This window comes from Limulus polyphemus, unplaced genomic scaffold (genome assembly GCF_000517525.1).
Source record: "Limulus polyphemus unplaced genomic scaffold, Limulus_polyphemus-2.1.2 Scaffold1622, whole genome shotgun sequence".
Lineage (NCBI taxonomy): Eukaryota > Metazoa > Arthropoda > Merostomata > Xiphosura > Limulidae > Limulus > Limulus polyphemus.
Window position 1 is genome coordinate 38,573 of NW_013667232.1, and position 24,705 is coordinate 63,277.

A 24,705-nucleotide genomic window follows, 5' to 3' on the forward strand; every position below is an offset into this window, starting at 1 on the left:
TTTTTAGAAACAGTGTCGTCAAATTGTTCATAAACAGTTGTATGTTTTATAGTAGCAGATAAAGATTTTTGTTGCCCGGTGTTATAAACCAGTTGTTGCTCAAGTTGCTACAAAGCGTTGGATGAAATATAGCATCATTGGGAATATCAAACTTGGGAGAAGATAAGTAAATAAACAAATAAGAACTTAAAAATACATTTACCATATCAAAAATCGTAATTAATAATAGATGAATATATGCTCAAAAGATTGGCTGACAAATTAAAAACAATGTGTGACGGTAAAATATCAAAACGAAATTTAAGTTTAGAATACTTTTTTTTTTGTCCGTAAATATGAACAGAGACGAAATGTTGTAACTTTTCCTACAGCGTGCTTCCCACTTGAGGTTTATTAATATAACTTGTTAATAAAACACAAAATCTGTTTATAATACTTTTAGCAGGAAACCACGCGCTAAACTAAATTAAGTTACAATCCATAATATGTCGTAAATATTTTGTAAGTAAAACATACGAAAAGTTATATATATATCGACATTTCATGCAGCATGTGTAACTTTGAGGAAAGAGATTATCGTAAGTAACAAGACACCTATCAGAACTCCTTGGGGTGAAATGGAAGAACTACCACAAGTGTCCATATCGACATCTTTACAAGTCATTTCCATAGTTTCTAGCATCTGCCCCATGGCCTTATTCATGAGGTTCTCGAGGAAATCGCTGCATTTATTCTGCAGGACTTGGCGGATACACATCTCTGTTTCTTTCATCATGCTGGAAAAGAAAGAAAAAAAAGTTATTGTTCTCGCTCTCAAATGAATCTTGTATCCGGTGCACATGTATACCAGTAACTCAAGGGGACACTTTTGTTTAATAGTGTATCCGGTGCACATGTATACCAGTAACTCAAGGGGACACTTTTGTTCAATACTGTATCCGGTGCACATGCATACCAGTATCCCAAGGGGACACTTTTGTTCAATACTGTATCCGGTGCACATGCATACCAGTAACCCAAGGGGACACTTTTGTTCAATACTGTATCCGGTGCACATGCATACCAGTAACCCAAGGGGACACTTTTGTTCAATACTGTATCCGGTGCACATGCATACCAGTAACCCAAGGGGACACTTTTGTTTAATACTGTATCCTGTGCACATGCATACCAGTAACCCAAGGGGACACTTTTGTTTAATACTGTATCCTGTGCATATGCATACCAGTAACCCAAGGGGACACTTTTATTTAATATTGTATCCGGTGCACATGTATACCAATATCTCAAAGGGACACTTTTGTTTCTGTGGTTTAGACAAGTGGTCTTTGCGATATTCCAAAAAATTAAGCATGCTAAGACGGTAGATCGTGCAAAAGTAAAGGCATCCAGGACAGAACCGCTTATAGCCCACGGTCAGTAAAAGTACGAGTGTTAGCAGCTCAAATATACAAGAAAAAAACGGAACTGAAGTTATGGACTTGACTTCTCGATATCAATACAGTAAAAGTTGAAGAACTACAGAAATTTGTCTGTCTATTATATATATCCATGTTTGTCTATCGCTCAATTTGCTTGTCTGTATTATATATATCCATGTTTGTCTATCGCTCAATTTGCTTGTCTGTCTATTATATATATCCATGTTTGTCTATCGCTCAATTTGCTTGTCTGTCTATTATATATATATCCATGTTTGTCTATCGCTCAATTTGCTTGTCTGTCTGTTTAACTTCATTTCTCTATTTATTCCAGACGTACGTCTGTGTTTGTATCTTTGTGTTATTTCTATCCGCCTGTCTTTCTACCTTTATGTATATTTGTCTATAATTCGAACTAAAACATGTTACCATACTCTTACATAAGAAATAACAGATACAAGATTTCTACGCTCGTCAATATTTAACTACTAAATATAAAATAGCAATGCTATGATGTTGCAACGTGAATGAAATAATGATAAATTGTTAGTTATTACACCAGTGGGATCAAGGGTGGGAAACGTTTGTATACAGTTAGTAAGTTGGTAGGTGTTGAAAATGATTGATAATCGTTCAACAACAGTATATTTATTCAAGTATACACACATATGCGTGCGCGCAGGGTGTTGTAAGAAAAAATGTGGACTTCTTCCCTGTTCGACAATTAAATTGTGGGAAGTTTTGAACTGTATCTTCGTATGGCAATCAAGCACAAAAAGTTTTTTTTTTCTTTTCCTGTGTAAGGCACCAAAGGCACTTAAAAGCTTGTTATTTTTTAGACCAAAATGAGAGTAAAACCTTAAACATATATCCAGCATCTAAGGATAAAGAAAAGTACAGTCACAAAAATTCTATACCCATTTATTCTAATGTATTCAGTGTAAGGAGGTGGTACTTGAAAGACAGAGTTTGGTTGTTGTTGTTTTTTACGGATGTTTGCGCAAAGCTACACAAGGGCTACCTGTGCTAGCTGGCCCTAATTTTGAAATGGTTGGCTAGAGGGAAAGCAGCTAGTCAACAGCACCCATCGCCAGCTCTTGGGCTGCTCTAATCGAATGGTGGGATTGGACAATCACTATTATAATACACTGACGACCTATGCAACTTTTTTTTCAGTAACGGGACGCGAACTCGGATCCCCCACTACAGCACGCATATCATTAAGCCACAGCCGGCCTAAAATATACTGAACAACTGTTTTAAGGCTTACCAACACATGAAGTGAATCTTTTCTTTCCCTTCCTTTTCTTCTGCCATACGTGAAGATTCTTCAACTTTGGATGTACATCCCTTCAAATCTTCGGCTACTTCAGAAAGACAAGCCATTTCTGTGTGAAGTAAAGTAACAATAATATAAAATAAATTAGACTTTTAGAGAAAAATAAATCACCTCTAAAAACTATGATAATAATTTATTAACTTGGCGACGTTTCGAGCAGCAGTAAAATTCCAGTCAATGTGGTTAAACAATTAAAATCTCCCATAGTTATTGCATCACTATTCCTATTAGCAACACCTTTATTTCTGCATACAATTTCTTATTAACATCATTTAATCAAGTGGCCTATAAAAATTGCCAATTAAAAACTTTGTATTCTTGAAACCTTTGTTTTGAACCCCATACGGGTTCAACATCTTGAGTATGTTTTTTTTTATGTCTCAAGTTCCAACAGATTACAGTTCATTCCTTACACAAAGAGACAACCCACCTTCTCTTTCCAACAGAATACAGTTCATTCCTTACACAAAGAGACAACCCACCTTCTCTTTCCAACAGAATACAGTTCATTCCTTACACAAAGAGACAACCCACCTTCTCTTTCCAACAGAATACAGTTCGTTCCTTACACAAAGAGACAACCCACCTTCTCTTTCCAACAGAATACAGTTCATTCCTTACACAAAGAGACAGCCCACCTTCTCTTTAAAAAACTCCATCACTATCAAAATTAATTATAAATTGGAATTTCAAAATAATCTCTGTTAACAATGTTCTCAAATTCCAATAATTTCTATTATATTGTTTACCTCCCGTTTCAAACAGAGCCCTGAACTCATCTATTTTTTTCTAATACTCCTAACATTATAATAATAGCACATAAGCTTATTATTGAATCAACTGTTCATCTACAAATCTGACACTTATCTTTAAAAATATTACTTAACTTATGCTTTAAATCTTCTAGCTAATCTTCATTTGTATATTTCACTATGCAAGTTTACTTTTAAACTATCTTTGGTGAATATCTTTAGTTCTTAATCTTTCGATCCTATTAAGTAATCCTTTCACACATGGCCACATCTAATACGAGGAGTCAATTTCGAAAGAGCCACACGTCTATTTCTATCCCTAAACCTTACACTTTTTGAACAGCTCCTTTAATTTCCGATTTTCAACATCATTCGCTACTACATGCACGACGAAAAGAAGGTGCTCTTTGGTACCAGCTATTAAACTGCCAACACACTACCATGTCTTCTACTTTAGCACCTGGCAAGCAAATTCTAGTCCCGACGTTACTATGCACCCCAATAAAAATAGAGTATATTTAATGAGAAAATTCTCACTATGTAAACTTCTTAATCATTCCGTTCCTCCCTGCAAGTATTCAAAGATTCAAATCTATTGAAAGACTGATACCTGAATGCTAACTGAACCTACTTGTATTGACTTTTTTTTTTAACCGGTACGCCTCCTTGTAAACAAAGCACTAATTCTAATCCTTCCTCAAAGCAACCTCTAACTTAATTATCCATTTCTTTCTTGATTTCTTTTCCTAATGTTCTATTTTCTCCATCTAATAGCGCATTCTTCCTAAAAGTTATCTAGTTTATCTTCAGCTTAAGTAATTAAGTTCTGCAAATGTGGAGTATTGAGTCGTTTTTTAGGATCCCCAAAGTCAGTCAATATATATTCCCATCCAGTCGTGCAAGAACAACCTTTAACCCCAATGAAGTTCATTAGTCCTGATTCTCCATTACCAACCTATCCACCCAATAAGTGAATAATTGTATATTTAAATAAATATTAAGCTATTTCACAGTTTATAGATTAATCTAACACTAAATTTCTTTATTGCCTAATACTTATATGACTACTTACTATTTCTACAGTTAAGACTTGCATGTAACGAATTACTAACGTAAATAATTTACTGGTGTATTATATTCTCAGCATTTACCAAATAGAAATAATAATTTAAACTCTTACAATATATAAATTCATAGATATAAATTCATTTCTTAATCTAATATTTAACAACTTCAGTACCCTGTAACCCATAACTTAACATTTAACACTATGTTAAACCTAAGACACAATATAATGTCATAGGGTAAACCTATCGATCGAGTATTAAGCCTAATGTTGAAACTTTAGGCTTAGCTTTACCTGCAATAATTATTCATTTTATTGAATTTCGCAAAAATGTACCTGAAGGTTAACTGCATTAGCTATCCCTAATTCGGAAGACAGGAAGTCAACACCACCCATCGTTAATTTTTGGGATACTCTTTATTAATTAAATGTGGGATTAACCGTCACATTATAGCGCCTCCACAGTTGAAAGTGCGAGCATGTTCGATGACAAGATTTAAACCTGCAATCCAATTTATTATTAATTCTGTATATGTTCATGTTTCACATAATATGCGTTTGAGAAACCGTTGAGTTGATTTCGTTCTAGCTGCCTTTGTTACTATTGAGTAGATAATATCTGTTCTGCCCGTGAGTGATATGCTGCACATTATGTAAGGATGTTGACAGCAATTTTCTCTAATGGTAGTTCATGTGATATCTTGAGGTTATGGTCTTAACTATGTTTGAACGAAAATAACCAGTAACATGATTAGTGTCAGTTGCTCTGAGTAAATACATTTATTGCAAAGTACACGGATTCTGCATGGTCAGTTGAAGATAGAAGATCCAGTAAAAGCAAAAATCTCATGTAAACAAAGTAAGTATACACATTGTTTGTGTTGAATCTGCCTTAATATTGTTCATTTTGAGTTTCACATCGTATTTAGACTTTATTTCAGTCATTCGTATGACTCAATTACTAAGGGATATAATGTCACTTCGTTGTAGATATCTTGACCGAATGTTCTGTTATTAAGTGGACTTATTCCATTGATACTTGAATATACCTCACATTATTATCTGATCCAAGTTAAATCGCTACAAAATTCTTAGGCCTAAGTAGTATTCTATGAATATTACATTGTATTCTTCGACTAACCTGTACAACCAAATGTATGTTTTGGCTGCTTTTTTCAGTTTGTGCTATAGAAAAAGATGCTGGGATACGTTTATTCATGAGATATCATTGTAAGCGTATCAATTTAAACTCACTTCATATCTACCTACTGTATTGTTATTATAATCAATATAGGCTAGTCCCTAATCACTTCCCAGAACAGTGACACACCCCTGTTTTGTAATCACGTTTTTCATGAAACTTCATTTAGCAATCACATGTTGAACTATTATAATAAAAGCATATTATTAAATTGATACCACTATCACTAACACGGTCCACAAGGAAGGGCAACACTGAATAGTTTTACCATTAATAATACATAATAAGTTCTGTTGCACACGTTAGAGAGAGGTCAGTCTGTGGAAAGTGCTGCCAGTAAAGAGGAATTTAATCAATTTAGTAGGTTAGAGTACCTTTCACAGGAGAATCCCCCTATGTTTACAATAGTCACTCCTGTAGTATATTTAGATTATACATTAATAAATGACGTTTGGAACTTATTACCACGACAGATACGAACAATAAAATAATGGTAAATATATAATGTTCTAGAAATAAAAAGAATTCCTAATGTTTTATACAGCTAGTTTTTAAGGTCTTTTATTAATAAGCTCCACCTGTTTTTGCCACTAATAACTGAATCATGACTACTTATTAGTTATCACCAATTAACAACTTGTTCACCACTGAGCGCTAAAATTAAGAAATCATTAGACGTTTGAGGTACAAAACTCAGAACTTTATTATAGAAAATAACATTCCTTTTTTCACTTCGACACCTACCTTCCTGAGAAGGTACAGACAATTTTTGAGCGTAAGGTTTGTCCATCATGCCTTTGGTCTGGTTAACTCTAGGACATTGCCACACTAATTCTCCAAACTTGTCAACCAGAAAGACACCCAACAAGTCCAGCTTTTCTTTAGGACAGGCCTTCAGCTTTTTTGTGACGCACTCCTTGTAATACATGTATTTTCTAGTTGGTACAAAACGAGTAAATAAACATCAACAGTTTGTATTACACTTCAAATAACGAATGTTATTTTGAAAAAAAACTTCAAAAAGAAAAGCTACTGATAAAAAATTATACTTTTGAGTCGTATCAAAATACTCGAAAAACAAAACAAATACAAGTTTACAGTTATATTTTGGGTTAATTTTTAATATCAACCAAAAAAGGTCAATTTCAAACTAATCAGGTAGATTTTTTTCAACGATTCTCTACACTACCAAAGACATTAAACATAACTATAGAAATGTCATATTAAGTACAACTGGTAAAGGTATCACTAGACATGTTTTGTTTGTTTGTGACTAGTTAAGGATTACCTGCTCTAGCTGTTCCCGATTATGAACTGATAAGATAGAAGGAAGGCAGCTAGTCAATAGCACCCACTGCCGACTCTTGTTTAACAGAATAGTGGGGTTTTACCATCACCCTTATAACTCACACATGGCCCAAAAGTGCGAAGCTCGAAATGTCGCCCCGCAGATTCATAAGGCACACGTGAACCACTGAGCCACGCTTGGCCATCACAAAACATGCGGGTAACAGTATTGAAAACCGTTTTCTAATTTTTGCGATCGAAAATTGATATTTAATTGCATGTTGAAACAAGTAGTTTGTTCATAGCGTGTATCAACAAATACAGGTCACAGACTCACAGTATTTATTTCGTGACCACTAATAGTACATATTGTGAACTCTTTTTCTTCTTCTTCAAGAAGGAAAACTGCTTGATCTTTGAACACCACTGGTTTAAACATAAAACCTAAATACCTGCTAAGTAGAAGAATTACACTATCACGATCTTTTGACTGATTGTTTGTAATTAAGCACAATGCTACACAATGGGCTATCTGTATTCTGCCCACCACACGAACCCGGTTTTTAGCGTTGTAAGTACGCTGTGACACTGGGGAGGGGGTCTTTGACTGATCTCCGTTGCCAGATCTTTTCGAACTTTTGTCAACCCCAGCAGCTAGACGAGACAAAAATAAACGTGCCAACTTAGATAACTTGGCACTGTGTTTTAGTCATTGGTTTGGTTTGTTATGAATTTCGCGCAAAGCTACAAGAGGGCTATCTGAGCTAGCCGTTCCTAATTTAGTAGAGAAAAGGCAGCTAGTCATCATCACCCACCGCCAACTTTTGGGCTACTCTTTTTACCAATGAATAGTGGGATTGATCGTCACATTGTAACGCCCCCACGGCTGAAAGGGCGAGCATGTTTGGTGGAACGGGGTTTCGAACCCATTTTGGGTCAAATATAGAATTTTGTTACAAACTACATGTGTTTGTTATCCGAGTTTATTTTGTTTTTGCTTAGCATTCCTAAACCTGAGTTAACTTCACCATCGTTGGAAATTCTCTCTCATTCATATTAATAATTTTACACGAAATTTCTTCTTATCAAATAACTTTTGTTTGCACTGATTGAAGTGGAGGTTCGAGAACTCACGCTACGATTCTGTCGAATACGCTATCTCGTTCAAGATTTGATTTAATAATTGAAAAACATTGATTAAACCGCTTCAATAATAATATTAACAAGAAGAACAAATCTGTTTATTAAACACAAATGTTGGAGGTATCCCACACTTTACAAAATTGAAAAACAACTAAAATGGGATAGAAAAAAATATATTTATAAACAACGTTTCGCCACTGTTCACGTGGCATCAGTGGCGAAACGTTGCTTTTAATTTTTTTTCTATCTCATTTTAGCCGTTTTTTATTTTTTGTAAAAAAGTTTGTTTGTTGTTAAGCATAAAAGCTACACAATGGGCTATCTGTGCTATGCCTATCCACTGGTATCGAAACGCGGTTTTTAGCAGTATAGAAGGGCAAATAGAAAAGGTGAAATAACGCCGTTCAGACAACCGATTTATTAGCGGCGATTAGGATTCATGAATCGTATAATCCTGGAATTATCTTAGAAAAGTAAAAACTAAGAATACTTTAAGCCACTTAGAGCCAATAGGGCGTTTCCTGGTTGGATTTACTCAACTCGAACTTCTGGTAGGAAAATAATTAATAGAATGATCCATTTATAGGGTTTAACATCATGGAAAACGTTAATCTGAAACAAATGTACCAACCGACAATTATCAGCCGACAGCGAGGGCATCAACGCTGGATCTTCGCAGTCTTCTATATGGGATGACTGAAAACAAACACTTCCTTCCCAACCTTATGATAAAATAAAGAACAGTAGGGTTTAATAACCTTAAGAGCTATGACTTAACGTTATAGCAGAAAATGTAAGTCGGTAAGTTTGTTTTTTTTTTTGTTTTTTTTACAGTTTAATTAAAATTGCATGAGAATCCTAAGAGTTTGATAGAAGAAGAATACCAGGAGTTAGAAGCAAAGTTATGCACAGACTGTAAGAAGGCTATCACGCTGTAGACGGCAAAGTTATGCACAGACTGTAAGAAGGCTATCACGCTGTAGACGGCAAAGTTATGCACAGACTGTAAGAAGGCTATCACGCTGTAGACAGGAAAGTTATGCACAGACTGTAAGAAGGCTATCACGCTGTAGACAGGAAAGTTATGCACAGACTGTAAGAAGGCTATCACGCTGTAGACACGGCGATATATATAATAATTTGTGCTATTTATTATTTTAGTATTTAATCTATGAAATAAAATAATCTTAGTTGTCCACTCTTAGCCACACTAACTTTTGCACTAAAGGCCTTTCACTTTTAATCTTAGTGACATGTTATCGTTATCCTATTTCATCTATAAAAAAAGAGCTTTGAAGAGACGTCTGGCACACAATTAGTTATATAAATATAGAATATTTTACAGAAGCTATCGGTGATGAAATATTAACAAGAGTTGGCATTCATCCTAGAAATCTTGAGTATAACACTCAGTGATGCAATATTAACAAGAGTTGGCATTCATCAGAGAAATCTTGAGTATAACACTCAGTGATGCAATATTAACAAGAGTTGGCATTCATCAGAGAAATCTTGAGTATAACACTCAGTGATGCAATATTAACAAGAGTTGGCATTCATCAGAGAAATCTTGAGTATAACACTCAGTGATGCAATATTAACAAGAGTTGGCATTCATCAGAGAAATCTTGAGTATAACACTCAGTGATGCAATATTAACAAGAGTTGGCATTCATCATAGAAATCTTGAGTATAACACTTAAATTATTCTAATTGAACAATATTCAGGTTTCATTGTTTTCCATTTGATGACGGAGAAAATTTTCAAAGTTAGTTATTTTAATACTGTTAATTCACAGTATCTACTGTAGATCTAAATAATTTGACTATACGAATTAAACTAATTTTATTGGTGAAATAAAATAAACGTATTGGGCTTATTATCATTCATGGCCTAGGTTTAATTATAACTGGACGAGAAGGATTCAGATATACACATGTATTGAAATTAATTGTTGAACAATATGAAACTAAATATATTTTGAGGAGAAATTACACTGATCGTTAAAATTACTTGAATGTCATGACCTGCTAGAAAAACACTTAACAATAATAATATATAAAACTAATAGTAAATCTAGATTGTTCAACTCTTTGCGCAAAATGTTCGATTCCTTTAACACCTTGTTAAGTTACTGATATCTAATATTGCAATGATAAACAAACAAAATGATAATCATAGTATAACATTAAAATAAAAGTGTTGTGTTATTGATATCATACTTTTATTACCTTTATTTTGGTTGCACATTTTTTTCATGTAATCTCGTCCCTTATGCAAGATGTTGCTAGTTTGTTCGTTGATATCGTTGTTCTCACATAGTGAGAATTCATTAAGTAGGCATGGTATGTTGTGATGAAAAACCCTGTAAAAATATCACATCACAATATTAACATATCATCATAAACTTCACGTTTTATTATCTTCCCTGAAACACATATGGGTTTAGTTAACTTATACGTTAATGCGGTGTTTCAGTGAGTATTACAATGGCAGAAACGTCGAATTTTGAACCAGTCAGAATAAGTGAGCGCTTAGAATAATATTAATTTGGCCATAATAATAATAATAATAATTCCATTAGCAAAAACAACATTCAGTATTCAGGTTAAGTTTATAACTTCTGTGAAAAATACTTTTTAAATTGAAATTGTAATTTTAAAAAAGCTTTAATCCTAATTTTTAATCTCGTATTCAAATTATGTCACATGTTTTTGAAACGCGCATGTCGCCCATACTTTTCGGGTAATTATACCCATGTAAAGGTTTCTATAAATCTTAACGTAAACGGGTGTAAAGTGAAGGCAATAAGGTAACTGATAGGAGGATTATGGAGGGACTATAATGAATTAAAAATCAGACCATTAATACCTGCAAAAGTAAGATCAGATCACTAATACCTGCAAAAGTCGTCTTTGTCGGTTTGGGAGAACAAACTGGCTTCTGTTTCCATTTTCTGAAGTACATTTTTCCTGCATTTTTCTGCCATAGAATTTTCACAGTCGTGGGCTAAACAAAACTGCCCAACTGGAATCAAATGAATTCGTTGTATAATTCAAAATGTGCCTCGCTTAGCATGTTACACTAAGACTAATATAACAATGTTAAACAGTTAAGCTTAATAAAGTGAGTTACACTGATAATAGAATAACTACAATAAACACTTAGGAATAATATTAACTGAGGGTTATTACAGCATGTTACACAGAATATATGATAACTGCACTAAATAGCTATGCTTAATACAACAAATTACACAGAATAGTATAACAATATAGCGTGTTACAGAGAGAATGGTATAACACTAAACACCTTGGAACACCTAAATGAAAAAATAGTGTCAATAGTTTAAAATTTATACTTTTAAAGTTTAAAAATTTCCACAAAATGTATTACGTGACTGTACAGGTTGTTTTACATAACATTTCGTTTTCAGTCATGTTTGTCTGTAATAAAAGTATCAGATGTATTGAATATCAAGTATGATAGTTTCTTTTGGGTAAAATGCCCAAGGATTTTCAGAATCAATTCTATTTCAGCCGCTTCTTTGGAGATGCATATTTTTTGCATAACATTTCGCAAACATTTTAGGAAAAAATTAAAACAGCTCTTGCGAAAAAGAAAGAAAATGTAAATACAACGTTTTGAGGGACATAAGATTAGGACATTCAAAAAGCTGAAAAAGCTACACTAGACCTAGACATCTTTTAAATGTATTTGTGAAAGTACTAATAGCTTGGACATGTGGCTTCTTTTGAATGGTTAACAGCGAGGATATACAAACGATCATCTCATGAATTTTAATTATTGCAGATTTCAGTTTATTATATGCTAGTAATCTAGTTTTCTTTCTCAATTTTCCTACTCGAGATTCTCTGTAATGCCAGGCCAGTGGTAACTTGGTGCAACCGAACCTATCAAATCTTACTATAATGGATGTAGCGTGTATTTTAGCATCTATGTATGTAATCAAAACTCCTGCACCACCTGTTGAATGACATCACAAACAAAAATCCATGAAAAAAAAAATTCACACTTTCGGTATTCAATATACTGACAGTTAGAAAGATAACTGTGGTATGTGCAACGACCATTTCTTTATAATAGAACACAATTTTAAATAAAGTACTCTCTCACAACAAGAACACGACTCTCACTAGGACTGTATGCGAGGGTTTGATTTTATCTTTATTGATGTAATTTTTAAACGTAGTACTGAGAAATTGGAGTTCTTAAAAACTATTATTTTTTCATAAAAAACATTACAGTTTATACGAGTAAAATTTATGAAAATTTTTGTCTCTGTACATTGAATCATTTTGTTTGAAGTTAAGCACAAAGCAACACAATGGGTTATCTGTGCTTTGTCAACCACGACTATCGAAACCCAGATTCTAGCGTTGTAAATCCGCAGACATATTGCTGTGCCACTGGGATGCAATCAGTTTGATGCAATGAATTACGTATGACAAAAGAGAACAATCCGAACACTTTTTTTTGCTTCCCAGAAAAAAAATTCTTTAGAAAATGTTCAATTTTCTAAATCCCCCCCCCACTGAGGTATGAATACTACATACTACAATACATACCGCTGTGCCACTGGGGGGTCAGTAGTAAAGGTGAATTAAAGAAAAGACAAACTAATACGCAAGCTTGGATTTAACAAAATTGCACAAATCTACTTATTCTACTGTAGTGTTAAAAACAAGAGGGAATCCTCAATAGCCGAGGCTGTAATTAGATCTCAAATCGGTCAAGAGATGGAGCTACGACCTAAACGTTTTGTACTTAAAAACATACAACACAAAACTCGGAGCCATTCTATGAGCTGCTATGCTGCGGCTAATAAATAATAGTGTTATTAATTTTACCTAATTCTGATTTGTAAACAACTTTGATAACTTAAAATTGATAATAATTACAGTTCACTTACTTATAGTGCACACCATAACAATTGTTCACGAAATTAACAATATAAATAACGCCCCGACCACTACTATGCCTGTTTTATCCCAGTTAGCCTGATGAAACCTGGCATTTGCGGAAAAGGCCTCGTCGGCAAGGATACAGCAGATGTAGTGTGGTCGAAATATAACACATTTTTATATCGCTGTTCTTTCGTTGACGAATTCTTTTGAATTATCTATTTCTTCCTTCTAACATTTCTACAATGTCGTAACTTTTTGGGGGCCTACGTTACAAATTATCTTAATAAAAACCAATCAACTTGGATGTTTAGCGTAATTCAACAACACGATAACATACACAGATTCAAATATTTCACGAAAAACACCGGTGGATTCAATTATCTCGAAAGACTTCCCATTTCAACTATCTGATATTTATAATCCAGCTTTGAATGTGCTAGAATACTTTAAATCACACCCTTACATTATTTTAGGCCGATTTTATTAAATCTTCTGATCTTAATATCATCATTAAAGACCCACAGCTACTTCCTGCTAATACTTAAGTTACAACATTAAAAATATAGCTTATAACAATATTATCTGCTTTTCCTTCGCACGTTTATTTTTTAATTTTATATAATTACTTTAATAATCTAAGTTACTAACAGATTAATAGTTTTTATACTTGCCCTAATGAAGCCCCAATGGTTAGAAAAAAAAAAAAAAAAAAAAAAGTATAATCTGAAGAGTAAAGGCGTTTTTTCTTCTTCTCTAGTCCTATTAATCACTATAAATTTCGAGCTTTTATCGTGAATGGTGGTAAAGGTTCCGTGAATAATTGCTTAAAAAAATGTAATTAGACACAACATGTTTCCATGCCATGACAAAACATACTATATTATTTACAACTGCTGCACTAGAAAGAGATAAACCAGTAGATAACGCACACCGCCTACACGGCTACTATGAACTGAATAGTTGGGTTGACTGTAACATTATTAATGCACCCATAGCTGAAAATAGTGTTGACTGAGGTCCTAATCTTTCATCATCCTAAACTCAGTTTGGCACGTTATTATTACACAAAAGGTTTGCAATGTTTGAGAACGAAGTTCCATTTGAAATTAGATGCAACTGTCTAAGCTTGTACAAAGGATTATACATGTGTATGTATATCAGTTTGTTGTGTGAAGTCAGTTGTGAAACCGTGCGATATTAAAAGTATATACTATTAAAAACTATTTAAACTGGGTGTATGCACAGTTTTATATAGGACTTTACTACAAGCGACTGTTATTAAAATATTTGTAACTAACATCTAGTTACACATATATGCATATGCCAACAGTGACCCTGGGGAGCAGTTGAGCATGTACACGTGTTTAAGTGCGTTACGTATCATAATTATCTTCAAGGCTTTCGCCGTCTTCGGGGAATTTTACAGTGAAATGTTATTTTCAGCGTACCACGTCCCCTTCAAGGCTGACGTTATGTGAAGCTACACTGTCAGTGTAGATGTTGGAAGGTATTATTCAGCGCCTGCCAAAGGATCAGCAAGAGTGGCCTCGATGCCAGGATGATGGACCTGTATGGTAGTGATTCATATCCCCTGCGGCAAAAATGCGATCTGCACTTTGGGGTTGTAGGTGCGGTATAAGAGTGACAGTCAAATCCCACTTCTGTCAGACAGGAATAGCCCTAAGGTTGGAAGTTTCCTGCTAACTAGATGCCTTCTCTGTAGACTGTAACGCATCGGTTCAAAATTAGGGAAGGACATGGATCTACAATGAAAATATCTTAACACTTTAGACTTAAAATAAGACCCAAAACTCGAGCGCTTTCGAATAGTTGACTATTCTTCTTCAGGAGACGAATAGTCAATTATTCGAAAGCGTTCGAGTTTTGGGTCTTATTTTAAGTCTATTACACTTTATATGTGATCATTTGTGCTAACTCTTTTTATCAAAATTGATATTCTTAATAGTTTAGATATCATTGCGGAATCTGGGCTTAAAGGACCATTTTTCAACGACCACAAACTGCTATTGGAGGTTTGTGCTTATGAAATTTTGATGATATATTTCGTTTTGAAGTATTTATGTTAAAGGCCAAGTTAAATGTTGAATTTCGGACGGTAATAAAAAAGTTTTATTAAAAGTATTATAGAGGAAGTAATAAGGTTTCAAGATTTCAAAAATATATGTTCACACATACGCGCGCGCGTTCGATAAGATTCTACGCAAATATTTGTTCTAATGTAACTATAAGGGTGGTTTGTTTTGTTTGTTGTTAAGCGCACAACTACATAATGGTACGTACTCTGCCAACCGAGAGTATCGAAACCCGGTTTTTAGTGTTATAAGCCCGCAGAATAACCGGAGAGTCACTGTAGAGGATTGGGGGGGGGGGGAAATAGAGGAGGCTAGGGTTATTAATCAATGCAGTTAGACAGATCGTAAAAAAATCGCCAATGAGCCAAGAAGAACACGTGTGCAATCGTTGCACCATCATGCTCTGTGGGCGATTAGTGATTATAATGAACTAATGATATTAAATATTAGAACTCACACGTTAGGTTTTAGTAAGAACAAAATATATCCAACAGTGACAGTTGTCCATCTTTCCAGAATCTTTTTTGTAAAACTAACACTTTTTATCGAATTTCTAGTTGTGTAAATAAACTGTTATTGAGTGAATTAGCATCCGAGGAAGTTAGTCACGTTAATACACGTTTGATATAACTGTTGAGTAATTCTTCTTTTCTTTATCCTGGTGGTGGTTAGTCATCATTAAATATAATTATTCCTATTGACGTTTGAGTACATCCGGCTAACCTGTTATGTGTATAGCATATAATTTCCCTTCCCTTGCTTCAGTAAGGGGTCGTTCACAATTTACGTTACTTTCACAAACTTAAATAGTACGCTAGGGAATTGGTGGTGGTGATGGGGAGATGGATGTTCCTGTACACTTTTCAAAAAAATTTATTTAAAGGACATCATTTGCTATCAGTAAATAAAAAAAAAAGAAGGAATAATTTACAAATGTTGACCAGCAACAAATATTGAACACACCATTGCTTCCCTGTATCGTACACTTAATGACCAATGTCTGACAAAAATCTTTTAAATACATTTTATGTGCGCTTTTAGAAAGAAGGGATGAAGAAGGTCACATTTGTTTTGTACGGTTTGTGAAAATGACGGACTGTGAACGACCCCTAAGCTGATAATGAAAGCAACATAAAGTTAAATACATCTTTGCTTAAGAATATCTATGTATATGTATATACATATTCAATATCACATAAAAACTAAAAGACTGTCTGTAGTCCACGTCTGTCGATCGTCAACGCTACATTCCAGCAGCTGTTATACAATACACTAAACATGTTGAAAAAAATCCCTCTTTATGCAACATGCCCGAGCTGTATTTTTGAACCGGTTTCAAGTCTGCGTTCTTCCCAGAAGAGTTTCGTACGAAAAAACCTTGGCCTATTTACTATACGTTTAGTGTACGTTTATCACTATTCCAGTTTGGATAATTTTTTTTTTTGTCTCCCAACATTTCAAGGAAATGGTCAGAAAATTTTTTTTTGCAAATGTTAAACATGGTAGTTTTTTAATAGCTAAGTATTTTCTAAAGGAGTAAATATATATTACAATGAAGTCTTATAACGCTAAAAAAACGGGTTTCGATACCCGGTGGACACAGCACAGATAGCCCATTGTGTAGCTTCGTGCTTAATAATTAATAAACAAATTATGTAAATCTTATTTATTTCGCTAAAATAAATACCGAGATATTCATCAAATGTATGCATTTCTACCTACTTTTAGTTATTAAACATTTTTAAAACTTCAACAATAACCACTTGGTCTTCAAAAATATAATAATCAAAACAGAATAACATTGTTTGATAAATCCAGTGAAAACGGCAGACTAATGAAGACAAGTTTTAGATGCACAATAGTTAGGGTTTAGGTTTTTGAACAATTGAATACGCGTATTTCTCCAAACTTCGGATTAAAACAACTTCCAAAATAGTACATATAACCTGCATAAAATGATGCAAGATTTTAAAATGGTGAGGGCGCTAATAGATGCATATGGATTAACATGACAGAATCATTTTCTTAGTTTTATGTAGTTCTGTGGTTTTACTAAACTTTTCTTAAAACACTTTTGACTGGTTAAAAACGGATTTGCCAAAAAAATTGAAGATATTTTGAAATAGGATACGCAACCGAATAACATTAACCACTCATTGGTTCAGAGAACAGTTTTATTTGATAAATTGTGCTCAGTGGTAATGAATCCAAAGTGGTGTTTACGATTTCCCTTTCAAATTCAATAGTATCTGTAAACAACTTGGGTTCGGCAGAAATATTTATTTAAAAACAAACAAGTCAAAGATAACGCGTACACAAGACAGACAGTACGGATTTTACCTAGAAATCAGACTTGGTCAAGATCTGAAGACAATATGAATATTGCAAAGTTCCGAATCAATGTTGGATAAGACTAGGAGATTAGAACAACTATCAAAAAGATACCATAGCGTCACCTCTCTCAGAGGAAGACATCTGCTACCAATGTCAGTGTTTGGTATTCAAATAAGGGGATCACCTGACCCGCCAATGGAAAAGGTCTCTGTAGACCTTTGCAGTGCATTTTACAATATAGCTATCATTCCCACGAGAAAGTGCATATGACACCAAAACATGCAAGTAGAGCACAAATGAGCTAGCCACATTCTATGAGCAATTAGTTATTTGCTCAAACCACACACACACACACACACACGCACGCGGCTAGAAAAGTCAATTTGTGAACAAATTGGAAAATTCTTGATAAACATAACGTTCACCTAAAATGAGAATATAAAACACTGAACATACTTTGTACACTACAATCATTCCCTTTTTTCACCTTCATACTGCTTTTGATCATCCCCAACTTTAAATTTTAAAATTCAGTAAAATAGAAACTACATACTGGTCGTGAAACTGGTGCAAGTTGCTATCGCTGCTACAAAACATTAACATGGTTCTACATTTAAATGACAAAGAGAGAACTTAAGTTCGAAAATCAAAATTACAAGAATATGGTACAAGACACATCTCTTTAATAAAGATAACTACAATAATTCAGGATAAAATATCCTTTATGAAAAATAATTACAATAATACACAATAAAATGCAACATTATAATGACTATCTTTGAAATGTAAAGTTAAAATAGACCCTTCAACACAGGCACCAAGCTTTGGGCCACCTGACCGCTTGCGCCTGGCATTATTTCAAAGCCATGATTTGGTGAAGTTTATAGTGGAAGGGAATACTTGTACTTGCCATAATTGACAACTCTTTTGAGACAGATGGTTGTTTGTTACTTCTTTTGATGGCTAACAGGATATATCGTGTCATCAGCAGATGAGTGATCGCCCTATGGCTAATCAGTTTGTGGCCTCTACCAGAACCTGTATTTCAGATCAGTTGACCAGCAACTCATTTTAATCCATTGGCCAGACTGAAGGTCAGGTAAATATCAGGATAACCTTCCAGGTTATTTCCTTCCATGAACGGAAAAATAAATGCGGGTAGTCAAGCAAAGATAAATAAATCACAACTGTCCAGATTATTTGACAAGATAGTCAGAAAGATCAAGGAATTGATGTTGTATAGAAGTCAGGAATGAAGATATGGTGTGAAATAGATTTTGATTGATCAAAAGTTCAGCTAAAAGTGTAGGTTTTAAGGTTGTAATGGTCCAATTAGAACTTGCTTTTAGATAGTATTGAAACTATTGTCGTGATAAAGTGTATTTCTACAGGCTTTTGTTTGCTGATGTACATATTGTTTGTAGTAAATGAACCCCTTGCACACATGAATGTCCTGATACACTGTTTCATTAAAGTCTCACACTTAACCAGAGCGTGGCCGTACTACTCACCGTTGCCAAGAGAATACCTAATATAACTTTTATAAATCTTCAACCATTGTCTGATTGTTACAAGGCCCGGCATGGCCAGGTGGGTAAGACGCTCGACTCGCAATCTGCAGGTTCGCGCCCCCATCCCACCAAACATGCTCGCCCTTTTAGCCGTGGGGGCGTTATAATATGACGGTCAATCCCACTATTCGTTGGTAAAAGAGTAGCCCAAGAGTTGGCGGTGGGTGGTGATGACTAGCAGCCTTCTCTCTAGTCTTACACTGCTAAATTAGGGGGATGGGTGGCGTCAGGAAGGGCATCCGGCCGTAAAAACCCTGCCAAAACCGAAAATAGCGACCCCGTATAGATACGGGAAAAAGCTACGGAAGAAGAAGATTGTCTGATTGTTACAGTAACAAATAAGGAAGAAAGAAGGGGTGTAAAAATAATTTCTGGCTTCAACACAAATAACTAAAACACTAATGACACAGGTGTTACTTTCTATCCTAGCCTATACCTTCAGTCTACACTATCACGCACTGAAACACTCCCCCACCCACAGTATTTCAGTCGTAAGAGGACTTATAATACAGTCAGGTTTTAATGATCGCAGTGGAAACCGCACAGAATAGCGCAATGCGAAGCTTTGTGCTTACTAAGTTGCTTTTTTGTTAATATAATTCACAACCGAATACAAGGTTGATTATGTTATATTAAAATGATTTTGGAGCCTCACCAAGTCGTTACAGTCCATGTCCAGTCGTGCTATTTCTGACGACTATGTAACTTGATAATAGCCTTGCAACACAGTTTCTTTTGCAAAAGGCTCCAGTGTAAGGTTGTCACGTGTAACGTACACCACTCCTGCTCGCATATTTTCCATAATCCATCTAATGTGCAAGAAGGAAGTTAATATGCACTGAGAAACCAATTGCAAATAAATCTATAGACAGTGCATCCGTTATGACTTTGTATGAAATAACATGAATATCAGTTATTATGGAAGAAATTTGTGCGCACGTGACTTGCGTTACTTTTCCATAAGAAGATCCTTCCTGATTATGTTGTGTACTTTTACATGGGACATGTGGAAAGCTTTTACTACCAATCTTTGGGTTTAAATTTGATGACCCACTTTTTAGAAAATATAGTTTAGAGACTGTCTGAATGGGTAGTGAAAGAACCTATTACAATTGTACAACGTTTTGACAAGCATGTATCATCAGGTACCTTGATAACACAATTTTGTCGAATCGTTGTACATTTGTAATAATTTGTTTCACTACCCATCCAAGCCGTCTCTAAACTTTATTAATCGTCATGTTCGTCAAATTTCACCCGTTAAATGCCACACTTTGCTTACCAGAGCTACTGTATGACTTGTTGTAGGTCTCCGTCTGGATGGTCCTATTACCCTAAGTTGATTCATATTTCCTTTGTTTTCAAATGCTATTAACTATAAGGAATATTTCCATTTTGGAAATTCTAAATTCCCAATCTGAACACATCTTTATGATCAGAGTGTATGAATATTTTGTGTTGAAAAGAGCCGTTACATACTTTTCCCAAAGTTACCAATTTTAGGTGACATCGCACTAAGTAATGTCAAACATTGTCAAAACGTAGTTCTGATACATGCCATTACACCACAACTCTATATTGGCTGTGGATGCCACGTAACTTTTGATTTACATATTCAAAACCTTTTTAATATAACATTTCCAACCCTCCCAGAAACATTGGATCTAACAAATATTTTTAGTACGATAAGCAAGCTACTGCCTGTGGATTTTACTTTCTACAGATAATTTTCGCCACTCACGAATATTGTGAATTTATCCAGTTAAAATATTCTTTACTGCTATCAATGAAAACGTCGAATATCACAAAGTTTTCTTTAAATGAAGTGTGAGCTCACTTGTTAATCTTATATTTTCATAAAGTTAACAACCTGACAAATATTTGTGCCCAAACATTTTAACACCAGCATTAATCGAAATGTCAAGTAGATCACACAAACGAATAGTTAAAGTTAACATAAAGTTAACAACCTGAATATTTGTGCCCAATCATTTTCACACCAGCATTAATCGAAATGTCAAGTAGATCACACCTTCCTATGATGCATTACAGGACAGTGACCAGTGTAGTTAATTCCTTAACATTTCAGTTTTGATATGTAATCCTTTACACAATCATTAATACAATTACTTGAGATTAGGGTTCACTGTGTATTTGAATACTTCCTGTCATACAACACTCGTGAATTACTTTATGCAACATCCATATTTGCATAGAACTCCAAGCGCAAACACACCACATTTCTGTAGATGCAAGTCTCTATGTCGTATATTTGCACATATTAGTAACTAGACAGACATTAAATAAACTGCATAAGAGCAACCAGCTCGAGTGTCTGTCACTAGTTATTTTTCGACAGTTGCACACCAGTACACATTATGTACCATAGTATAAGAGACCAAATGCAATGGTAATCTTTATTAAGTAACAATATAAATCAGACTTAACGAGAGAACAGGAATTTAGACAACATTTCATTCTTAACAGATCTGGATTTTTTTTTCCTCTGGATTCCTAAACGATAATTAACTTTGTTCTATTGTTGTTGTTTTTCTTCTGTTTTCAAAGCATCCGTTTTCATACGATTATAATTGCTCTTCACAAATCGTCCTTTAGCACTAGACTTCTGTTCCATGTAGTAAACCACGACTTGCTTCTTTACCGAACTCCAAGTTTTATTTTATTTCAACGACATTTTCTGTGGAACCATAGTTTCAGTTGTTGAGAAGAGTAAACTTCAAATTGGTATAATTACAGTAAATGTAATAACACATCAAAATCTCATGATTAAACGTGTACATCTACCATCTCATATACTGTTTGAAACAATGTAGTTTAGTCTCAAGAATGTGTGCATCCAACTGTCCCTATACTGTTTGAAACAATGTAGTTTAGTCTCAAGAATGTGTGCATCCAACTGTCCCTATACTGTTTGAAACAATGTAGTTTAGTCTCAAGAATGTGTGCATCCAACTGTCCCTATACTGTTTGAAACAATGTAGTTTAGTCTGTACACATTCTTGATCTACCTATCCCTATACTGTTTGAAACAATGTAGTTTAGTCTCAAGAATGTGTACATCTACCTATCCCTATACTGTTTGAAACAATGTAGTTTAGTCTCAAGAATGTGTACATCTACCTATCCCTATACTGTTTGAAACAATGTAGTTTAGTCTCAAGAATGTGTACATCTACCTATCCCTATACTGTTTGAAACAATGTAGTTTAGTCTCAAGAATGTGTACATCCAACTGTCCCTATACTGTTTGAAACAATGAAGTTTAGTCTCAAGAATGTGTGCATCTATCTATCACTATATTGTTTGAAACAATGTAGTTTAGTCTCAAGAATGTGTGCATCTACCGATCCCTATACTCTTTGACACGGTATTGTTTAGTCTCAAGAATGTGTGCATCAACTTTCCAGTTTAAATGATAGTAGAGAAATGTACATGACCTTTTTAGAAACCACTGCCTTATTAAGAGTAAAAAAACACAAAACCGACATTTTTTTTTGACACATTGAAAGGTGAAATCATTATTATGATTGTTTTTACATAATGTTCTTGGCGTACAGAATGACTGTGTGCACAGAAAATAGTGTTCCAAGAGAATTAATAATTTATAACTTTACATAAATACGTGTGGGACGAGTTTATTATACTATATAGAAAGTGTAAAACGTCCGTGTTTATCAAGTGGATCTCAAGTTTGACGACCACAGCTGTCTTTAGACTTATTTATTTTAGATATTTTTTTGTTTCAGAATTTTGTAAAAACTGTAAAATGTGCGCATAGTTGACCCTAAATTTGATCTGACAGACTAAGAGGGAAGGTAACTAGTAAACAGCATCCACCGCTAACTCATGGGCTACTCTAGTCTCATCGAATAGGGGGGATTTAAAAGTCACTCTTACAGCGCACTCTCAGCCCCAGAGTACGGAGGGGGAGTTTTATAACAAACTAATACATGAACTCTAGGATTCACAGTCCAGACATGCTTAACCACTAGGCCATGTTCGTCCATCCAAATCTTATCACTAATTAGGATAACGTGATTTATTTTTCTCCTAAAATGAAATAACTTCAGAACATGTATAATTTTTCTAAACTCATTTAAAGTATATTTAAACTTAGTGGATTTCCTTAATCCTTCCACGACCAAATATTTCGTAACAGTATTTGTTTTATTAAAGTTTCTTTATCTGACGCCGAAGATTGTAAAACTAATTTTTTTTATACAAACATGAAAAGTTTTGTTTCAACAGTAAATAAAAAATATCCTAAACTTACCATACACCACGAGAGTGATAAGATACAGCATCATCTTCAACATGACTTTACTAACGTATACCCACACCCAGAGTGAGCTGCCTCTCAGCTCACGGCCTTGTTTTCATACTTGCGTATGTACTTTTACAAACAATGACGTATTAAAGGGCTGGGTATGACCTTGACTGTTTGGGTGGAGAAACTCTCGCTACGGGTAGATCAAAGTGCGCATGTCATGACCTTTTACAGAGTTACATTCAAAATTTAATTAAACTACTTTGCTATTAATGTATAAGAATAAAATTCGCATCAAAACTTTGTTAATAAACCAAATTTTAATATTATATAAGTTTTGATTTTATAAATTTTCAAACGAAATATCTAAATCTCCAAACTCTTCTGGTATGAAAGTCATAACGTTTTTTTCTCTTGGTCTTCTCTAATTTATTTACCACCCCTCTCTGAAGTATGGAGTTGAATGTAAATTACTTATTATAATATAGATATTAGTAGGGCAAAATGGCCCGGAATGGCCAGGTGGTTAGGGCGTTCGACTCGCAATCTGAGGGTCCGGGTTCGAATCCCCGTCCCACTAAACATGCTCGCCCGTTCAGCCATGGGGGTGTTACAATGTAACTGTCAGTCCCACTATTCGTTGGTAAAAGAGTAGCACAAGAGTTGGCGGTGGGTGGTGGTGATGACTAATTGCCTTCCTTCTAGTTTTTCACTGCTAAATTAGGGACGGCTAGCTCAGATAGCCCTAGTATAGTTTTGCGCGAAATTCAAAACAAACTAAGGCAAAGTCTTATTTTTTGTTTACAGAGACATAAACTAGAAAATCAGACCCACTTGCCACGCCCACCTGTCACATACTTTCTTTCAGAAATTGCCAATAATTATGTTACGTTTTGTACTACATTATTTATAACCAGTAGAAAGATAATGTTTTAAGCTATCAAATGACGTATTATCTTACGTTAGTTTCAGTAAAGAATATTTTATATTCGGTATTCAGTTTGAAAGTTTCTTTCGAGGTGTTCCGGTCTAGAAACTTTAGGAATTGTTTGCTTTGCACATGTTATTATTATATGTTCTTAGGTGTATTATTCAAGTAAACAGAAATTAGTGTATTAGTACCATCAGTATAAAAAAGTAGGCTTAAATTTCGTGGGAACCGACAGCCAAAAAAAAACAAGATGCCAAAAGTAAGTGCCATATAATATATTGTTACGTCTCCATTCGTTAGTTAATTTTCCGTAAATTCGTTCCGACGAAACTTCAGCGACACAAGTCCTT

The 24,705-nt window shown here is 34.6% G+C and overlaps 1 protein-coding gene across 1 annotated transcript; it reads right to left on the bottom strand.

Annotated features, from left to right (window-relative positions):
• Window positions 1-315: 315 nt before the first annotated feature.
• Window positions 316-23,537, bottom strand: LOC106464338. Its single transcript, XM_013924468.2, has 7 exons — window positions 23,431-23,537; window positions 11,111-11,237; window positions 10,442-10,575; window positions 8,841-8,931; window positions 6,524-6,714; window positions 2,692-2,809; window positions 316-776 (listed from the first exon to the last, which is right to left on the bottom strand). The coding sequence occupies exons 1-7, from the start codon at window positions 23,471-23,473 to the stop codon at window positions 542-544; spliced, it is 939 nt and encodes a 312-aa protein (XP_013779922.1). The 5' UTR covers window positions 23,474-23,537; the 3' UTR covers window positions 316-541.
• Between the last annotated feature and the right edge of the window lie 1,168 nt (window positions 23,538-24,705).

Excerpts from the sequence above, each read along its gene's own strand:
- LOC106464338 (XM_013924468.2), bottom strand. The coding sequence starts at position 23,473 with ATGTTGAAGATGATGCTGTATCTTATCACTCTCGTGGTGTATG. Across the intron at positions 8,932-10,441 it reads AATGTGCAACCAAAATAAAG|GTTGGGAAGGAAGTGTTTGT; the intron begins GTAATAAAAGTA and ends TTTTATCATAAG. Across the intron at positions 6,715-8,840 it reads CTGTCGGCTGATAATTGTCG|AAAATACATGTATTACAAGG; the intron begins GTTGGTACATTT and ends TGTACCAACTAG.